The 19,155-nt window shown below is 48.9% G+C and overlaps 1 protein-coding gene across 2 annotated transcripts; it reads left to right on the top strand.

The window, feature by feature from the left end:
- The first annotated feature begins 2,623 nt into the window (after window positions 1–2,623).
- NRIP3 (nuclear receptor interacting protein 3) lies at window positions 2,624–15,940 on the top strand. 2 transcript variants are annotated; one of them, XM_033063075.2, is made up of 7 exons: window positions 2,624–3,009; window positions 9,038–9,217; window positions 9,833–9,915; window positions 12,461–12,600; window positions 12,973–13,025; window positions 13,127–13,224; window positions 14,264–15,940. In XM_033063075.2, exons 1-7 carry the CDS (start codon window positions 2,836–2,838, stop codon window positions 14,274–14,276), a joined length of 741 nt encoding a protein of 246 aa, XP_032918966.1. In that variant the 5' UTR covers window positions 2,624–2,835; the 3' UTR covers window positions 14,277–15,940. The 2 variants fall into 2 exon arrangements, with proteins under 2 accessions (XP_032918966.1, XP_032918967.1); XM_033063076.2 differs by having other exon boundaries at window positions 2,627–3,009; window positions 14,261–15,940.
- Window positions 15,941–19,155: the final 3,215 nt, after the last annotated feature.

Raw genomic sequence — 19,155 nt, 5'->3', positions numbered from 1 at the left:
CTTGAGACCTATCTCTACACAGCTCATAGCCCCATTGTTTCTTGTCCTTGCATCTTCAGCATTCTTGCATTTCTCCTTCCTGAGATTTGCTTTCACACAGCTTTCAGAGAGTTTTATACCTTTTCTATTTCCCACGTGGCACCTTGGCTTTCTGGCACAGCCAGCCTGTCCTGGAGGGCAGGGCCAGACCCAGGCTGGAGGGGTTTTCTCCATCACAGCCCTGTGAAACCTTCTTTTGACACTGGAATTGGTTTTATGTGGAGGTGAGGAGGAACATTTCATGCTGCTCTGGAGGCAGGAAAGAACAAGAAAAGTGGTTTTGTCCCTTGAAGCTTTTCTTGAGTAAGGGACAGTGATCATGCACAGGCTTGTCTCTGGTGAGTGGATGGGAATTTTTCTGAAATGTGCCCCTATTTAGATACATGGTATGGGAAGGGGGAGAAATACCACCAGCTAATCTGTTGCAAACAAATGATTTAACCACTTAACCAGCTTAACCCCTGGGTTTGAGCTGTCCAAACGGAGCCCCTCCTTCATTGTGGATCCTGCACAATCTGAGCAGAAGACTTAGTGCTTCTTCCCCTTTCCTCTTTCTCAGGATTAAAATTCAAGAGAGGAATTAGGCTTTTATCTCATTTGTTACTCTTGAGCATTGAGCAGATTTTCCTCAGAGCTGTTGGCACAAAGTGCATTTATAACACAGAGCAGAAGTGAAATTGCAGGGCTCAGACAAAATGCTTGTGTGCTGAATGGAAACACAGGCTGCAGCCTTGGAGCTGCAGTGTGAGGGGGCTTTTCCTGCTCCACCTGTGCTTGAAGTTTTACTCTTGGAATAAGCCAGAGCTGACTGGGCATTTGTTAATGCATTGGGCAGAGTGCTGCTACTCCATGAAGCTTTTATACTAAAAATTGCCTCCTGGTTCCAGTGGCAGCCCTTTTGCTTCCTCCTTGCCTTCAGGAGAGCGTGGATGCAGCCGTATATCTTTATTTAATCAGCTGGAAAAGTGCCAAATAGCTCCCAAGGTGAAAAATAAGGTGCTTTTATCCTCCTGGCCCTGTGTGCCAGAGTGGAACAATGGTCCTGTTTTGTAATGAGCTGAGTCAGCATGGGGAATAAAAATTATATCTCCCTTCAGACTGCCAGCCCTGTTATCCTTCTGCAGGCTGACACATTCACTGAGCTGAGCTGGCTCATGTGTCCTGGCCTTTATGTGAGGCAGTGAAATAATGTGCTTGGGTTTTGTGGCATTCTGACTCATCATCTGATTTTCTTCCCTCTCTCTCAGGTCACATGAGAAGGGGCTGAACATACATGGTCTGTCTGTGGCTGCAGAGCTCAGATGTGTAAGTTTACCCACAGAGTGCTGCTGTTCTGGCATCAGCCCTGCTCTGTGCCAGCCCCACTCCCCAGGCCATGAGCAGGAGCTGCGGCTGCCGTGGTGTCTGGGTGAGCACAAAGTGTGAGTCCAGGCTCTGTTGTGGGGGAGGCAAAGGAGAATCGGTGTCCCAGCTCTGGAAGGCAGGAAATGTCCTAGAAGTCTGGATTGGTATAAATCCTGGGCTAAGCTCTGCTTTTCTTGGGCTTTGCTTGCACATCAAAGGTCTCTCTTAGTTTGAAAAGAACCAAACCCTTGTGGAGTGTTCACAGGTCTGAACTGTCTCTCTGAGTCAGGGCTGCATTTTTTTCTGCACCTGTTCCATGCTACTTGGAAAGCAGAAAGTTCAGGGAAGCACCTGCTGCCCTCACTTGCTGTTGCAGTGAAAGAAACCCAACTGTGCCATGAGTCCTGCTAAGATAGTTACCTTCTGTAACTATTAGATTCATCAGTCTTTGTAGTATGAAACTCCATTAAGTTTGTTAATGTGTATTAGTTCATACTGTACACTGTAATGGAAGGAGGTACAGGAATTTTACTGGAGAACGTTTCTTATGCTTAAATAAAACAAGATAAAGGACAGCCCAGCCCTAGAAAAAAGGACTTTGCTTCTTGGAAGCCTAGAGCTGCCCACAAAAAATAAAGGATATTTCTAGACAGCCAAGACAATGCCAGCATCCTCTAACACATCTCCCAGCTTTGTCTGGGAGCAGAGGTGAGTGACTACATCCAGATGGGCTCCTGCAGCATCTGGGTCACCAGGCAAGCAGCACAAAAGCTGCAAAGCCATGGCTGCTTTGCCAAGTTTTGCTCTGGTTAACAATCACTTGAGTGGGTGTTGGTGATTAGTCAAATCGTGCTGTACTTGGACATTTGATAGGTACAGAAACCCTGTGTAAAACCACATTTAAGGTTGTCTGACCGGGACGACTTTTGTGTCATTTTTCCTGGGCGCTTGAGTGGCCAGTGATGATCCAGGTTGTGGCTGGCGATGCTGTGATGGGGCCAGGGCACCCCGAGCCTGCCCCGGGCAAAAGGTACGGACCGTGCCCATGGCCAGCGGCATAGCCCGGCTGCGGGGCGGTGTCACCTGTCGCGACATTCCAACTCCCTGCCCCGCGCAGTCCCGCCGTGCCTGCTGGGGCTGCGGGCGCTGTCGCCTGTCGCGACATTCCAGCTCCCCGCCCCGGGCAGTCCCGCCGTGGCTGCGGGCAGCTCTCAGAGCGCCGTGCGGGGCTTTCCTCAGTCCCTGGTTCGCCTTGCTGTCGGGGGGGCAGGGTGTGCGATCCCCTCGGAGCTGCCCCAGTGTCGCGATGTGCCAGCCCCTCCGGCCGGGCTACCTGCCGGCCCCCGCACGTCAGCAGGCTCCGGCTATAAAGCGCAGGCGGCAGAGCATCCCTCCCCTCGCAGCTCCCCGAGACGAGCATCCTCAAGGATTCAGCCACCGGCGGGCGCAGAGATGTTTTATTCGGGCATCCTGACAGAGCCGAGTCGCAAAGAAGTGGAGATCAGGGAAGCGGCGTCTCTCCGGCAGCAGAGGAGGATGAAGCAGGCGGTTCAGTTCATCCACAAGGATTCTGCAGATCTCCTCCCTCTGGACGGGCTCAAGAAGCTGGGGACCTCGAAGGATACTGTAAGGCTCTGTTGTGTCTATTGGAAAGAGGCTGAAGCAGCTGGTAGGGCAGTGTCTGTTCTTTCTTTTATTCCTATTTCTTTTCTGTTAGGAGAAGTTGGTTGTAAAAAATTGGACTTTTGCATGTAAAAGGAAGGGAGCAGAAATACGATGCCAGTTATACTCACAGTTGTTTTTTTCTAGGAAGTACTTTTAGATAGCTGGCACTCAGAATTAATAGCATTTAATTTTTTTAAAATTTTCTTACTTTTGCATGAAAATGGCATTCTGTTTGCGGTACAAAATTCCTCTCTGGGTCAGAGTAAGTCAAAATGGCTTCATGCAATGCATACATACACACACATGTTGGCCTGAGGTCTGTATATACACACAACACATTAATCATTAAGATTCAGTACAGTATAGTCACTGGTATTTCAAAATGTGAAGCTGCCAAGATCACACTTCAATAAAGGCTAATGCATATATGGGGCTTTTTAAACTGAGGAGACATGATTTTAGGTTTAAAATATTTGCATAGACAGTGATTTATATGATCCTGAACTTGGTGTTATTCACCATGTCTGGGGGCTGGAGAGCATTTTTAAATAATGTACAAATGTTTCAGCTTTCTCTACTGGGAAAGGATACTTCAATGTAACTCAAAAGTTCTGACATAGGGAGGAAAATTCCAAAAACATATCTACCATGGAAAGCTCCTTTAGGTCTTTTTTGCTGAAGTGTTGAAAAAAACTTTCACCTTGTAAAACAGTATTTGCTTTTTTCCAATGCTTGATATGGGTTTTATTGAAATCCAAAGTCAATATTTTTATTTTTAGTGTTTTGTTCTGTCAGAGCCTTCCTACTCAGTTGGGTTAGGCTTGGCTCTCCCTGCCTGAGAAAAGTGGATTGAGTTGGCTGTTCTCTGCAGTGCACAAGGAGGGGATTTTTTTTTTTTTGCCATCCCAAGTGTTTTGCCATCGTAGGAAGTGAAGCTCCTGCACAGGGAAAGGCTCACAAAGAGCTTTCCCGGTCACCACTGAATTGCAGCTCTCCAGCAGGGAGCTGAAGTGCTTTTCAGGGAGGGATGGCGTTATTACTATTATCAGCAGAGTCTAAATGACATTTTGTGGCTCTGTGACCCCCGTGAGCAGGACTGGGCGCCAGATGTGGCTCCTGCTCTGCCCAGATAAGAATCAACAGGTAGCAGGAGCCAGGGGCACAGAGCACTGAAGTCCTTTGCCCTTCAGAGTGAGGACCAGGTTTTTGTACCAGCACCAGGGGCAGAGCATGGGGCTCCTTGACACCACCTTGGACACAGAGATGTCCCTTGAGGTGTCCTTCTTGCTCCTGTGCCATGGCTGCAGCATCACCCCTGCAAGGAGCATCTGCATGGGGGGGCTCTCTCCAGGGATGTGCCAAAGCCCTGGGGAGAGCCACAGCTCCCAACCCCCTCCAAGAACAAAAGGAAGGTGCAATGGGGCAGAGGTGAGATGCCCATTTGGTTAGTGTGGGTTTCTGGCTGGGGTTGGGGTGAGAGCCCAGCTGGTGTGGGGCCACCCCACTGCAAAATCCCCCTCATCCCCATGCCACAGCGAGGGGTGATGGCACAGGGGGCACACATGGCCAGGGCTCCCTTGGCACAGCCTCCTGCCCCATGGGGTGTGCAGGGAGTCCCCAAAGTGAGAGCACTGGCACATGCTCATTCCCACAGCCCTGGAGAAGACTCCATGAGTTTCAGAGCTGTGTCCATGGGTTGTGTTGCAGTGAAGCGATGCTGCCACACTCACCCCTCACACGGGACACACTGTGTGTCCTGCCTGCTGTGGCTTCCTGGATGCCACAAGGGTTGTCCCCAGGAGGAGTGGGAGATTGTGCATCTCTGAGACTGGGGACCCTCCAAAATATGGGACTTCACTTTGGTGTGGCCCCAAACTGAGAGCCCATGCCCAGAGGACTGGTGATCAGGATGCCCAGGGCATCAGAAGTCTTGGCCCAAGGCGTGTGCATGTCTCCCTTGTGAATAATTGTGCATGTCCTCACACAGCAGCACGTTTTTGTGCCTAAAGCTGCGTGGCAGCTGTGGTGACGTGTGTGGAGGGGTTTCTGACGTGACCAGCATTATTAACGCAGGGTTTCCTGCGGGGGTTTCCAACAGCCTTGGCAGGAGCAGAGAGGAGGGAGCAGCTCCTCAGAGATGGCGACAGGTGGTGAGGACAGATCCTGTCTGTCACTGTGGCAGCTGGCAGCAAGCATCCCAGTCTTGGGGAGAGATCCCCTCCTTTTGGCCATGGTGAGGGGGTACTGTGCCCAGCGAAGCAGCAGCAGGTCACCAGCGTGGGTGTGCTGGCATCCCCCAGTCCATATGCCATTACTCAGCTCCTGGAGCAGCTCTCCTGGCGGTGCTGTGCACAGGCAGGTTTGATAAATCCTTGTTGTAATTATGCATTTCAATGCTCTCATCATTTCCAGTGGATTACTCTGGCTCAGACTGAACTCCAGCTCCTCGCTCTCTTTATGTACTCCACTCTGTCCAGTAGGAGACCAGGCTATAGCAAAGCATGCACTGAAATTGTCAAATGTCAGGCTGGATGTAGAGAAGAGAAAAGACTTTGTTTTGATGCCTCTTCCCTCTATTAGCCTCTTTCCTGAAGCCCAAAATAAAAAACCTTCCAGCTCCTCCTGGTACCCTGACACTTGTCCCTGGCCCCCAGAGCCACCGGACCAATTTGGAGCAGCTTTGTCTGGAGCAGTCCCGCATCATTTGACAACCCGGGAAGCAGAGTTATAAACAGTAACAAAAGCAGCAACAAAAGCATTTCCCATTTCCATCATACCCTCAGCACAGCCCTGGGTGCCCTGTGGCCCCTGCCCCAGCTTCCCGTGGCTGCTGCAGCACTGGATGAATTGCAGGGCGTTCAGGTGTCCCCATTTCCCTGCCGTGCACACAGCATCAGAGCTTTCTGCATTTCAGGCAGGACACACAAAACTCTGGGGTGTGACCAAGTGAATTTGGATGAAGGATGGGAAGAAGAAAGAGAAATTTATTACTTCTTGGGATTAGCTCTGTTGATGCATTAAAACTACTTTTTTTTCCCCCTACTGTCTAGGTACAGAAGAGAGGGCAAACCTGAGACGGGTTTGAGGAGGAGGGGAGCTGGTGTCTTCCCTGACTTTCATATCCACCTGAGTGAAATTGTTGATGGGTCTTGCTATCTCCAGATCTAGAAGCCAAATAGAAGGAAACCTGCCAGGGAAATGAATACTGCAAGCTGCAGCAGTGCACTTGCTTATAAATCAGAGAGGAACAAAGCTGGGCAGAATTATTTGTGCTTTTGACAGGCAGTGGTAAATAAGGTCAGCAATAGATGGTGTCTCCACTCACTTCTTCTAAGTTTTCACTGACATTTTTAGGGTATCATAGGTTTCTTCAATTCTTGGGGTTGGAAATGGACATGTTATGAAAAAAATCATGATTTGTATTTATATCATGCTGAATGATACTAGGAAAACTTTTTTTTTTTTGCTGTCAGAATGAAATGTAACTTTCTATATTTTTAAAAATCTTTGAACAGTTTTTTGCAATGTGAAGGAATATTGTACCAGGTAATCTGGGTGCCAGGCCCACACTTGGAGGGAGAGCACAGCTGCCTTCCCAATTGTCAGGAGGAGGTTTTCCTCCTCTTCCTCCCAGACATGGTCTGCTTGCAGTTTGCCAGCAAAATGTGCATTTGCAAATGTCCCCTGGCACATCATCCATTTACCAAGTATGTATCCATCACTTGAGTCATCTCCGTGACTAACATCCCTCACTCTGTTGCACACAAGAGTCAAGGGAAATCCGAGTTAAAGCAAACTAATTAATAGCCTGAGACAGGATGGTGCTGCAGGGAACCTTTTCAGCCCCCTCTTGCCAGATTATTTCTGTATTGGAGCACAACGTAAGGAATATTTGTTCCCCCAGAGGCAAGATTTGCTGTGGTTTTCAGAAGGGCAAATGTCAACAAAAGAGAATCCCGTTTGTGCTGGTAACTTGTGTCCTCCAAGTGATGGATTTTTTCCTTTTGGTGATGGATCCCATATAAGATCCATAAAAACCAGTGCCTGAAAAAGCCCATATATGTTACTGATTAACAACCCACAGGAGAACTTGTGGTTAGAGAAAATTAGGTTGAATTCAATGGTAGATGACAGCTAAAATATCAATGAGGAGTGTGTTGGAGATTGAGGCCAGGCAGATCAGAAGAGCTCCCATGTCCTGGCTGATGCCATTCAGAAATTTCTCTTGGTCCTGCCTCCTGCACAAGGAGGTGACCACAGCATGGCAGGCTGTCTTCTGGCCAGCTGGGTGAACTTCATCCATTTACTTCTACACCCTCCTATCCCTTCTTTTGTTATTTCTAAATGATGTGAAGAATTAGTGTTCTGGCTGTGTTCCTGAGCTGCAATCAAACATAAAGGGTGTAAAGGACATCCCGTGCACTGTCAGAAAACCCTGGCTTGCATTTTTCTCTGTTGAGGAGCACTGGAGGTGATCTCAGTGCTGACTGTGCACCTGCAGCTTCTGCCTCACACCAGGGAGCCCTCACTCCCAAACTGACCTGCTTGTCCCTCCTCACAGCGCCCAGCATCAGTGCAGCCAGCCTGCCTGCCTTTAATCCAGTTAAGTAACACTGGTTTCTGCTGTTTGGCCTCACTGGGAAGGCAGCACAATGCCAGATCTGATTCCTGCCCATCAGGAGTTCCTGCTTACACACAGGATGTGATTGGAGCAGGTTAGTGAGACACAGCAGCCCAGAATGGCCATGGGATTTTATTTCAAGTAGCAGAAACCAGAAGGGTGGAAAGTGGGGACACGAGGAGCTGATGTCCCAGTGACCACTGGTGCTGGCTGCAGCTCCCCCCTCCCATCCCATCAGTCAGATCCAGCTCTGCACTGCGCCCACAGCGGGATCTGAAGTGCCAGCGTGGCTGCAGCTATTTTAGGATGGTGCCAGGTTGCATTAGACTTCTGCAAGTGGTGTTATTTAACATGCTATGCACAAGGGTGGGCACTGGCCAACTTGGGGAGCCTGAGGTTTTCAAACTTATCCTGGCTCTGATATTCTCTTGGGATGAGGAGGTTTGCTGGTTCAGATGTCTCTGCAGACACACACGCATGTTTAACATGAATGCAAAAATTCAGGAATAAGCCAGCAAAAATGTCTCACCGTAGAAAAATTAAAATCAGAAGTAAAGGCATTAATGGGGAGGGCAGATTAGCCAGGCAGAGAAATGAGCAGATAATCAGGCAGAGTCATTTCACCTCCAGCAGTGTGTGCATCCATCTGCAATGAACAGTAAACATAAATAGGCTTTTGGGAAAGAGGCTGGAGGAGATCTTGAGGGGCCACATGCTTCTCCCAGAGCAAATAGAAATGACAGAGAAAGAGAGAAGTGTTGGGAATTCTGGGAGAATACCTACCTGCCTCAGACCAGCTTACCTCTTTCCTTGCTCTTCCTCTCCTCTTGTGGTATGGCACTCAGGATTGGTCCCATTTAGCCACCCTTAGCAGCTAAGGACAAGTACAGGGAAAAGAGACACAGAGGGCAGTTTTAGACATTCTTCATACTGAGGTGGTGAATATCATTGGAGAGGTGATTTGTTACATCCTAATTTTTCACATCACTACAGAATTCCCTTGATCAAGAGATGAAGGCAGTTATGGATGAAACACCAGCTTGAAAAGGCCAGACTTGCCTGGATTCCTACATGCAATCAAACCTTGAATTTGAGTTTGGTAAAAGAAAGGCGTACCTTCAAGGAATCAAAGGTTTATAGTTTGAAAGTTTTTGCAAAACAAAGTTCTTTTTAGTCCAAAAAAGGCAAGCCAGAACTAGCTAGGAAGAGTACTGGTAATCTGGGAATTAGGGAGGGTAAGAGTTTAGGGCAACCCTCCTGTGAGAGCAGCGCTGGCCCATGGGCACCACAGGCAGCCTGGTGGCACAGACCACTGTGTGGCTTTCCTCTGACTTCACCCTGCTCTTCTGTGTGTGTTCTTCCTCCAAGCAACCCCATAACATCCTGCAGAAGCGCCTGATGGAGACAAATCTGTCCAAGTTCCGAGGCAGCCGAGGCAGCTGGACTCCAAAGGGTGATCTCTCAGCACAGACCAACAGGCTGAACCAAACCAAACTGGGCAGCTCAGGCAAAACAGAGGATGAAGAGCTCATAGTGGTGAGCTGCCAGGTAATACTTCCTCCACAGCCTTTTATGGTTTTTTTTTTTGTTTTTTTGTTTTTCTGCAGATTTTATTTCTGACAGTCTCAGGCTGTGCTCTTGCTGTCCATGTTTCCCAGTCAGGTTTGTGCTCCCATGGGACTGTCCCATCTGTGGGGATACACTCCCTGTGCAGCTCCAGGCTGCTGTGGCAGAGATGCCCACCTGGGAACCAGAGAGAAAACTGGTCTGATGGGCATCTTCCCTTGCACATCAGGGCAGAGGGGACAGCTAAGCTGGGGCAGCATGCTGAAATGTTGGGGTGTAATTATCCATGGCAAATCCCTGTGCTTACAGCCTGCTTGTTTACTTCAAGTGGCATCCCTATTTTCTTTGCCCAAGGGTAATTTCACATTTCTCTTCTTTAGCCCCACTCTCATTTGTTTTTCTCACTCTCCATAGTATTCCCTCCTGCCTGGGACTGTCCCATCTGCTCTCTCCTGGGACAAATGGGCCAGGAAGGGGTCAGGATGGGGAGCAGGGATGAGCTGGCATGAGAAGAGTTCATGAGCACCAGAGCTCCTGGACACCCTGGTGCTCATCCTGCATCCACACATCATTTCCTGTCTCTTCTTGCTCTTGCAGTGTGCAGGGAAGGAGCTGAAGGCTGTGGTGGACACCGGCTCGCAGCACAACCTCATGTCATCAGCCTGCCTGGAAAGGCTGGGGTAAATATCCAGGCAGATTGCTGCTCTGCAGGAGCATGGCAGCACAGGCAGTGTCCTGGGCTGGGGCTTTGCCCATGTCAGTGATGGTCATTCTAGAAGGGAGCACTTTGGGCTGTGACTGGGCAAACCCCTGACCCTCCTGTTGCAGCCAAATCCTGCCCCAATCTGAAATGGCAGGGAGATTGAACAGAAAGCCACTGTTACCACCCTGCTCACCTCTGAGGAAATCCCTACAGAAGGTGGATGTATTTGTGTTCTTTCACTGTCTGCTCCTCACTTGGTGCCTCATGGAACAGCTGAACCTTCCCCAGGCTTCTGTGCCCCCAGGGCAGGTGTGGGGCTGCAGCCCTGCAGCCCAGCCCTGCAGCCCAGCCCTGCAGCCCAGCCCTGCAGCCCAGCCCAGCTCTGCAGCCCAGCCCAGCTCTGCAGGCTCCCAGAGCAGGGCAGGGACCAGGCTGCTGGACATGCCCCCAGCCAGTGGTGAAGCACTGCCGGCCCAGTGTAAAGAAGCTGTGAGTATGCATGTTTTCAGAACTGGGTGTCTGATGCTGCTCCTAATTACAAATTTCTCCTAGTTAAAGGAAATGTATTTAAGGATTATTAGAGAGGTGACTGACAGCCATTTGCAGCAAAACTCTCTCACCTCTGAGGAACAGGACCAGGCATCATCTCAAAGAGGTTTTGGCACTTTATTCACATGGAGTCATTGCTCTTTGCAGCTAACTTGTGGCAATTATGAAAAAAAAGCAAATTACACCTGCTCACTGAGCACTGCTGCACGGCCCTGAATGAATGATGCCTGTTCCTATCCTAACACTAATTCCTTCTTTGCACAATAGTGCTGAGTGACTGGAAGGTGTGCTTACTACAACCTTGTCACAATCTGTGGAGCAGCTCAGCCAAGCTTAGGATGGCCACATGATGGCATTTGGAGGGTGTTGTGGACAGAGGGATTTCATGCTCCAGGACAGTTCCTCTGCTCCCTGTGTTTCCTTCGTGTGTCTGGTGCAGTTCTTGCATCACTGCTCTGCTGCAGCATCCCTGTCCTCCACAGAGCACTGAAGAAAGAGGTCAGAACCTGTTTCTGCTGCCCAGCTCTCAGAGGACTCAGTGCCTCAGAGCAGCACTTGTGTGTCTGATGCTCAGGCTCAATTCCTCCCTTCTTTTAAAAAAATTTTTTTTGTGTCTTGTCATGAAGCCTGTCACTCTCTCCCCCTCACACTGAGGAAAGCAGGAGTAGGCTCACAGGCTGCCAGGATGAGAAATCCCCTGTGGAGCTGTAGGAGGTGCAGGAGGTGGCCAAGGAACTCAAAAACTTCTGATTAATATGTTGCTACTGATTTTTAAGGCCAGGCTCCAAGAAAGCAGCAGAGGGGACCCACATCCTTTTCCCTGTTAGCCCTCACTGTCCTTGCACCTGTGCTAGATGGTGTGGGCAGTGCCCACCTCAGCCCTGGAGCCTCTGAGGGGGCTGGCCCCCCAGGACAGATGGACAGACAGACAAGCACACACATGTGCTGCTGCAATGCGGCTCAGCAGAAACCTCAAATAGCTGAAAATTGATCTGGCTTTTATCTGAGGGAGAGATCAGTGCCTCAAATGGCCTTTCCATTAGATTCTTGTTCAGTTTAAAAGAGAAACTGAAGCTAAATAATGAATTAGTATTGTCAGACTGCTTCAAAGGGTGTGCACAGAGGCTGTACCTGAGGGTATCTCTGACATCCTTTTTTCTTTTCTTTGGGCTGAGTGTGATTGATGTGTCCCCATTTCCTCTGAACAAACCCAGCAGCAGCACCAAACAAACTAACAAACACTGATTGGGCCACCTGGATGTGATCCATGTTTAGCAGGGAGAAAAGAGGACTCGGGGGTACCCTATTGCTCCCCACAACCCTGAAAGGAGACTCCAGTGAGGTAATGAGTGACAGGACCAGAGGAAATGGTCTCAGGCTGTGCCATGTGAGGTTTAGTTTGGATGTCAGGAAAAATTTCTTCACTGAAAGGGTGGTCAGGCCTTGGACCAAGTGGCTTAGTGAAGTGGTGGAAGTGCTCAAAATATGTGTGGGTGTGGCACTGGGGACACGGTGTAGTGGTGACCTTGGCAGTGCTGGGTTAAGAGCTGGATTCATCTTAGAGGTCTGCTCCAACCTCAGCATTTCTATCATTCCAGGGGGACACAGTGTCAGCTCCACCTGTGGAAGCTGCAGTGAACTAACCCTTCCCTACATCTGCATTAGAGGCAATGCAGTATTCCCCAAGTCTCGAGAAAATGTAGGAAAAAGATTCCTCGGGTAAAACCCAAAATCCAGCACAGAACTGTGCTTGGGCAGCCCCAGGGCTGCACTGTGGGTCTGGTGTGGGTGTGGGCTGCTGCCTGCAGAGCACCCACAGAGAACCTGCCAGGGAAGAGCTTGGTAACAGCAGCATGGTAAATGAGCAAGCTCAGAGCACTTCAGGTGTAAACACCCTCCAAACACCATTTGCTCCTTGCTGGAAGAGCCAAGCCATGGCCATCTGATGTCAGGAGTGTTTTCAATGCCCACAGGTTAAAGGAGCATCTCAAAGCACTGCCTGTGGAAGAGGAGATGGTTTTGTTGCCCAGCAAGGTGAAAGCCATCGGGCAGATCGAGTGTCTGTCGCTGACGGTGGGAGCGGTCCCTGTGGAGTGCGCTGCCCTCGTCGTGGGTGAGTGTCTGACCCTCTGCTCCTCCACTGGGAGGCTCTACTGCCCCTCACCCCAAGCAGGACAAACAAAGCTTTAGGAAGATGTTAAAATTAAAACAGAGGAAGTTCTTGTTTGGCCCCCCAGAGGGAAGGGGAGGATGTGCTCAGCAAGCTTGGCTTTGCCATGCTGATGGAGCAGCCTCTGCAGCTCCCTGCAGGCACATCCTGTGCCCTCCTGCCATCCTGTGCCCTCCTGCTCTGCTCTGGAGTCAGGCCCTTTATAAACAGGGCTTTGTTTAGCAGAGCAGTCACATGGGAAGGATGGAGTCACTGACAAAAAGCCCAGGAGGGCATTTTGAATGTATAAATCTGAATTGTCCTGTTTTTTTCCAGATGACAACGACCAACCCTTTTCCTTCGGGCTGCAGACACTGAAGTCTCTGAAGGTAGGAGTTTTCCAGCAGGATGCTTACCCATGCTGCTGGGGGAGCTGGGACCACTCTAATTCACAATTTCCCCTCTGACCTAAATCATTCATTCTCTGCAGTGTGTCATAAACATGGAGAAGCACCACCTGGTTCTGGGGCAGACGGACAGGGAAGAGATCCCGTTTGTGGGGACTGACAGTGCTGAGGCAGGAGAGCAGTAAGTAATTGGGGAGGTGAGCTGCATGTTCATCCCTCAGCCTGACAGAACCACACAGCAGCTGCCAGACCCTTTGCTGGAGGAGCACGGGAGGTCAATGGCCCCGGCAGAAATTGTTTTCATCAGCTCATCAGATTTTGAAACGGAGTCCCTGGATTTTTTGGCAGCCTTTGTCAGCTTTTGCTGCTTTTTTTCTAGTAAACATTGTGCATCAAAGCGGGTGTCTGACAAGACATGCACAGGGGAATGCCTTAGGAAATGTTCTTTTTGGAGGTCACTAGAAGACTCCTTGAGGCTTGCTCTGACAGTGCTCACAAACAAACCTTTGTCTGCAAAACATTTGTGAAGCAAGGCTGACAAACCCACATGAATGTTAGAGAGAGACATCCTGTCTGGAGATAATGGTGTTGGCACTTCTCCCCACATTACCCCAAGTCCTCCTTCCAGCTCTTCCTGGTGTCCCAGATTTTTCCAGCCTTATCTCCCTACAGAAAGACAAATATGTGCTGTACCTCTTAAATGTGTGTAGCCGTGGTGGCTGGCTCTGCAGGCAGGGCACACCCTCTCCTCCCAGGCGCTGCATGGGGCTGTTTCTTGCTGAGTGCAATGAATAAGAGATGTATGTAAGAGATGTATCACTAATTCCTGCTTCTGACCCACGAAACTGGTGAGCACCGAGTGCCTGACAGGGCTTTGCACTTCTGTGATGAGTAACTGAAAAAACATTTGCTCACTGCTTAAAAAATGTGTCCAGGTCACCCAGCTGCCAGCTGGTGGCCCTGGGTGCAGCCTGTGAGCTCAGGGAGTGCCAGGTACAACGCTGTGGGGGACCCATGCAAGACCACAGGCTGGTATCCCTGTCTCCTTTGAAACAGAGATGTGAGAGACGCAGCGTGGTTCTGTCACCACTGCAGTGATAAATGATTTCTTAGTGCTGCTTTTTTTTCTTCTTCTTTTTTTTCTTCTTCTTTTTTTTTTTTTTTTTTTACCATGACAAATGCCTGCTTTACTAAATGTCTTTTCTTTCTCATTTCAGCAGTTTGGAGGCATAAAGAGAAATTGAAACACCATCCCCACACAAGAGCTTGATATCAAAGAAATCCTGTGCAGCTGTTCCAGATGAAACAGCAACGTGCTGCTTTGAAAACATTTATACTAGGCTACAGCCTGAGTAGAGCTAAATGAAATCCTGTTTGTAGCCAGTAATTTAGAGATATTGTCATGTTTATCTATGGGTTTTGAGAAACAAACGTGTGCTTATTTTCTGGACTTTTCTATATCGTGTCCTCTTTACTACAAACAGTTGGGAAAACCTGATGAATTTCTTCTGATGAGAAAAATACTTTTTATAGTGGCCTCATATGAGTAATTGTACTTAGCTGTGATTAGAGGCTATCAGAATGAGATTTTTATTAATGATTTTTCCAGGGGCTAAGCATTTATATTCACTTAATTGATATTGCCAGATTCAAATGGCCATTACCAGGAAGTTACTCAGAGTAAAATAATAATGTTAATACCACCTAGGAATTATAGCTCATCCTGTTAGCATAGTATTGTTGCCATGTAATTAGGGATGCAACTGCTTGATGAGGAAGAGCAATTGCAGAATTATTAATGGGTTGCAGGCTTCCCTTCCTATGGGGGTAGTCAAGTAGATCAGTCACTACACCAGGCCAAAAAGCAACAAACAAGCAGAGAAGTGTGTTGTCTGGAAAGCAGCAGATGCAGTGCCCTGCCACCAGGAGCTGTGCCTATCCCTGCCCACCCAGCACCCAGCCTGAAGCCCCTGCACACCCTGGCCACGGCTGGTGCAGGTTATTGACTCCAGCTGCACTCCTGTGCTGCTGCCAGAAATGCCATATTTTTATACCTGTCTACAAATCGCTTGGGTTCTTAAGTACAGCCCTTGATGATCCTCAGGGGAGATGGGACAAGCGTTTCCTTTGGTGTCACTGTGCTGGAGCAGCAGGGTTGCTGCTTCCCGTGGTACAGGGTATTGCCTGGGGGAGCCTGGCCTCGCACAAATACAGCTTTTTGTGTTTTCAAAACCTAATGGGAATGAATTGCTGTCATCTGCTTGAAGAGGCATCTTTAAAATCCAGAATAATATCCTTGTGATGTTGTGCATCTGCTGACAGCCAGTCCTGCTGCAGCTGGATCCTTAAGGGATCCAGTTGTGCTGCAGGAGCTGCTCCGGTGCCAGCACCGAGGGCATTCCCACTCAGAAGCCTCTTGATGGTTCTGGGTGAGGATCAGAAAGTTTTGTCACCTCATGCCCTGGGCAGCCAGGCTCCTGCCAGCTGATCCAGTATGTGCCCACTCCTGCCATCCCCTGCCTGCCAGAGCATCTCAGCTGGAGCTTTATCTCCTGCAGTGGCTTTGAATCTCTTTTCCATATTGGGTATATCCAGCAAATTTGAACTATCTGTATTTTGAGCTATTTTCTATTTTGGTGATAAGTTTCAGTGCTTTCTCTACATACAGTATTTTATATAACACAGCTATAAATATAAATATATATATATTTACAGGGTTGGGCTGCCCAGGGTAGTCCCACTGATGTGTTGTAGAAATATTTCACTAAATATGAAATATATTTGATTATTTTATATGCTATGAGTTTGGTATTTTGGTACTTTTTTTCTTTCTGTGCATATTACTGTGCTAAATGTCAAATTAAATCTAAATAAAGTTACACCATTATTGCTGTTTATTTGCTTGTACGCTAGATATGCTGGGGTTTTTTGGTTTTAGCGCTTGTCTCTGTTAAGAAAAGGGGTTTGGTTCACTTTTAAGTCTGTTTGGGCTCTACAGTGCTTTTGGAAATGCTGTTGGGAATTGCCATTGAACTGAGGGAGAGCAACAGCTGGGGTGAATTAAGCAGGGCAGATCAAATAGCACACAGCACTTGGCTAAAAGGTGAGCATTTGAAATCCCAACCTTCTGTGGCCATGGCTCTCCCTCCCAAGGGAGGTATGAGATCTGTGAGGTCCTGCAGTTTGCAGGTTTACCCTTTGGGAAGCTGTCTTGGTGTTTGTGCCATGTTTGGTTAGCTTACTGGGGCAATGCCTGTGTGGACAGATATGAGAGTCCTTTGCAAGCTCTGGAGAGCTGGGAAAAGAAAGTGGCCAGGACATGAGATGTGAGGCATGAGTGCAGTAGCCATGTGACCACAGGTAGAGGTCAGGGTCTCCCCCAAAGCCTTGAATCTGGATGAATTAGGATGCTTCAGCAGTAGTTGAGCTTTGTCTTACTGATGAGAAATTCTTTCACCCACTCCAAGTCCCACAGCAACAACCTTTGGTGGAGCAGCAATACTCTACACCCAGTGAAATTGGCTCTCCTCAATGCTGGGCTGGCATTTTCTCTGAGTGTGTAAAAAAAACAGGCTCCAGCAATAAAACAGAGAAAAAATGAGAAGAAACAATGTCCAGGCGAAAACTAACATCTCATGCTTCCTGGATCTGCTACAGGTTTCTGGATTTATGTGAGAGCAGAGTCCTAGCACATGCAAATGGAAAATCAATGGGCAAAATTCCATCCCTTCTGCACAGTGGGGCTGGCCCTGGAGCTGGTGGCCCTTCAGAGGCAGCTCCTGTGAACAGGATAAGACAGGACAGCTGCTACAGGAGACAGGCATTCACCTCAGTCTAGAGGGACTATAGAATAGGGGAAGTAGTATCAGATCTCTGTGTAAAGCACTTGCATGGTCACAGGGGTAAATGGTACATCAGCTGAGTGGTACAGACCAGCTCTGTGAGCCCTGGGTGCTTGTTCCTGCTCCTCTCCAGCACAGGTGTGTGCCTGTGCCCCTTTGGCAACCTCTCCCTGGCATGGGTTTGCCTTGTAACCCAGGGACCTGCTGCCTCTTGGCAGGTGGTGGGGGCAGAGAAGAGGGCAATGCCTGCAGCCATGTGGGATAAGGAGGACTCAGGAGGCAAAAATCAGCCGTGAGAGGATAAGAAGCCTCTGGGGTGGGAGAGGGTTTTGTTGAATGCTTTATTCAGCTGGTTAATGCCATCATGCTGCACAAAAACATCTCACAGGTGAGGGCAAGCACAACTGCCTTCCCAAGCAGTCTCAGGGAAAGTGAGCCAGCTGCTCCTTGGCCAAAGCACTGTTCCTTGTGCTTGTGGTCAGCAGAGTGTCAGCCTTTGCTCCCTCCAGGACCACATCTTGTCTTTGTTTTGGTCATGCCTAAGGCTGAGACAAAGCACTCAAAGAAGAAGAAGACATTAAATAGAATCCTGGTGCACCCATTTCAGAGCTTCAAAAGCTGCTGGAACATGCAGGATCTTGATGCTTGGGCCCTTGCAATTAAGATGGCCTATGTGGGCAAGGCATTAATACTCACTGAAAATTGGAGAGACCTGGAGATCTGGTGGAGAGTGGCTGCCAGGCTCCCAGCTCATGTCTGTGACGCACCTGAGGGCAGGTGGGCAGGCAGCAGCAGCAGAGGAGCACCCTGAGGTTGCAGAGCGGAGCTCACCCCACAATCCCACCTCCTTCCATCACACTTGCCACTTAATTCATTCTGGGCTGGCCACTTTGCAGTGCAAAGTCAGAAGCTATTGCCAGGAGTAGCCCTACAGCCATCACTCACATGCATTTTGGGTCCTGCTGAGATCCACCAACATTTGTTCATCACCTCTACCAGCAGAGCAGCTGATTAGATGAGACCTGCTGGGGTGTTTCTTCACAGTTATCTCCAGGGTAATCTGTTATCTAATAGCTCTCCAGGGAGGTCCTTTTTATTGGCTTTTCTATTGCTGATGATGAAGTGATGCTGAACATGTTGTGAAAACAAATCTAATTCTTATGTCTCAGAAGCAAATAACTTGATGACTTATTTCTACATAAACATATGTCTTGGGGCTGTATATTGCTGGGTTTATTTTATGGGACAAACATCAGCTGAGGTCTGTATTGCTTTATCACCTGCTGCTTAATAAATAGAGGTCAAGTATCAGGTTTCCATTAACTGAAAGTCTGCTCCTTTTCCTAAGCTGACATTCCTTTTTTCTCTTTTCCAAGGTCTCTGCACTGCTGGCAGTAGCTCAGCCATGTGCTGGTCTCCTCCTGCTCCTCCTCTGTGAACAACCACATGGCTCTCGAAAGGCTGCAGGCTCTGGAGATGACACTGCAGGTATCAGTGACATTTCACCAGAGATGGCTTTGCTGCAAAGGCAATTGATTTAATGATTTTGTTACTAGAGTGGTGCTGCCACCACTTCCCCAGGATGAGATTTCATCACTCCCAAAGTGGGCATGAAGACAGTCGACAACCTAAAAATATCGGGGGTTTAGGAATAACAGGAAGCCACGGCAGCAGGGGAACTAACTGGGGGAAAAAAGCTGCAGGGACTTTCTCTCGCTTTTTGGATGCAGCGGGATCGATGCCCGGGGCTCGTGGCTGCCCCCGCAGGGAGGGAGATGCGGTTGGATTCTCCAGGAAAGCGCCTCGCACAAGAAGTGGTGTAAAGTTATGTGCTCCTTAAACCTAAACCTAAACCCTGGCAGCAGCCCCACGGGGGACACAGGGGCTGCAGAAAGCTGCTGCCCTGCCTTGATGCTTCCACCAAAGGATGGAGCACTAAGGGAGGACTCACAGGAAGGTTGGGGAGGGACGCCAGGACCCAGCCACCTAAAAGCTCTCTGTGCTGTGAGGAGAAGGTAGCAGGGTCAAGTATCTCTGTTACCTGCAACCCAGGGATGCACAGCTGGCCATGGAATTCTCCAGGTGTTGCCAGCTGGGAAGCATTCAATGGCAGTTCAAAGGCAGCATTGAAAAATATGGAAGGAGCAACATTGAGATTTATGACTTCAGTGAGAAAACCAGTATGTTTTGAAGTTTTGCTATAAATCTCAGTCCTCTGTTCTTCCACAAACAAGATCACATGGAGTGATCAGGAGAGCAATCAGGCACTT

The sequence above is a fragment of the Catharus ustulatus genome, chromosome 6 (assembly GCF_009819885.2).
Source record: "Catharus ustulatus isolate bCatUst1 chromosome 6, bCatUst1.pri.v2, whole genome shotgun sequence".
In the NCBI taxonomy this organism is placed as follows: domain Eukaryota; kingdom Metazoa; phylum Chordata; class Aves; order Passeriformes; family Turdidae; genus Catharus; species Catharus ustulatus.
Note: the sequence above shows the minus strand (reverse complement) of the source record. Positions and strands in the feature narration are given on the sequence as shown.

Excerpts from the sequence above, each read along its gene's own strand:
- NRIP3 (XM_033063076.2), top strand. The coding sequence starts at position 2,836 with ATGTTTTATTCGGGCATCCTGACAGAGCCGAGTCGCAAAGAAGTGGAG. Across the intron at positions 3,010-9,037 it reads TGGGGACCTCGAAGGATACT|CAACCCCATAACATCCTGCA; the intron begins GTAAGGCTCTGT and ends TCTTCCTCCAAG. Across the intron at positions 12,601-12,972 it reads GTGCGCTGCCCTCGTCGTGG|ATGACAACGACCAACCCTTT; the intron begins GTGAGTGTCTGA and ends GTTTTTTTCCAG.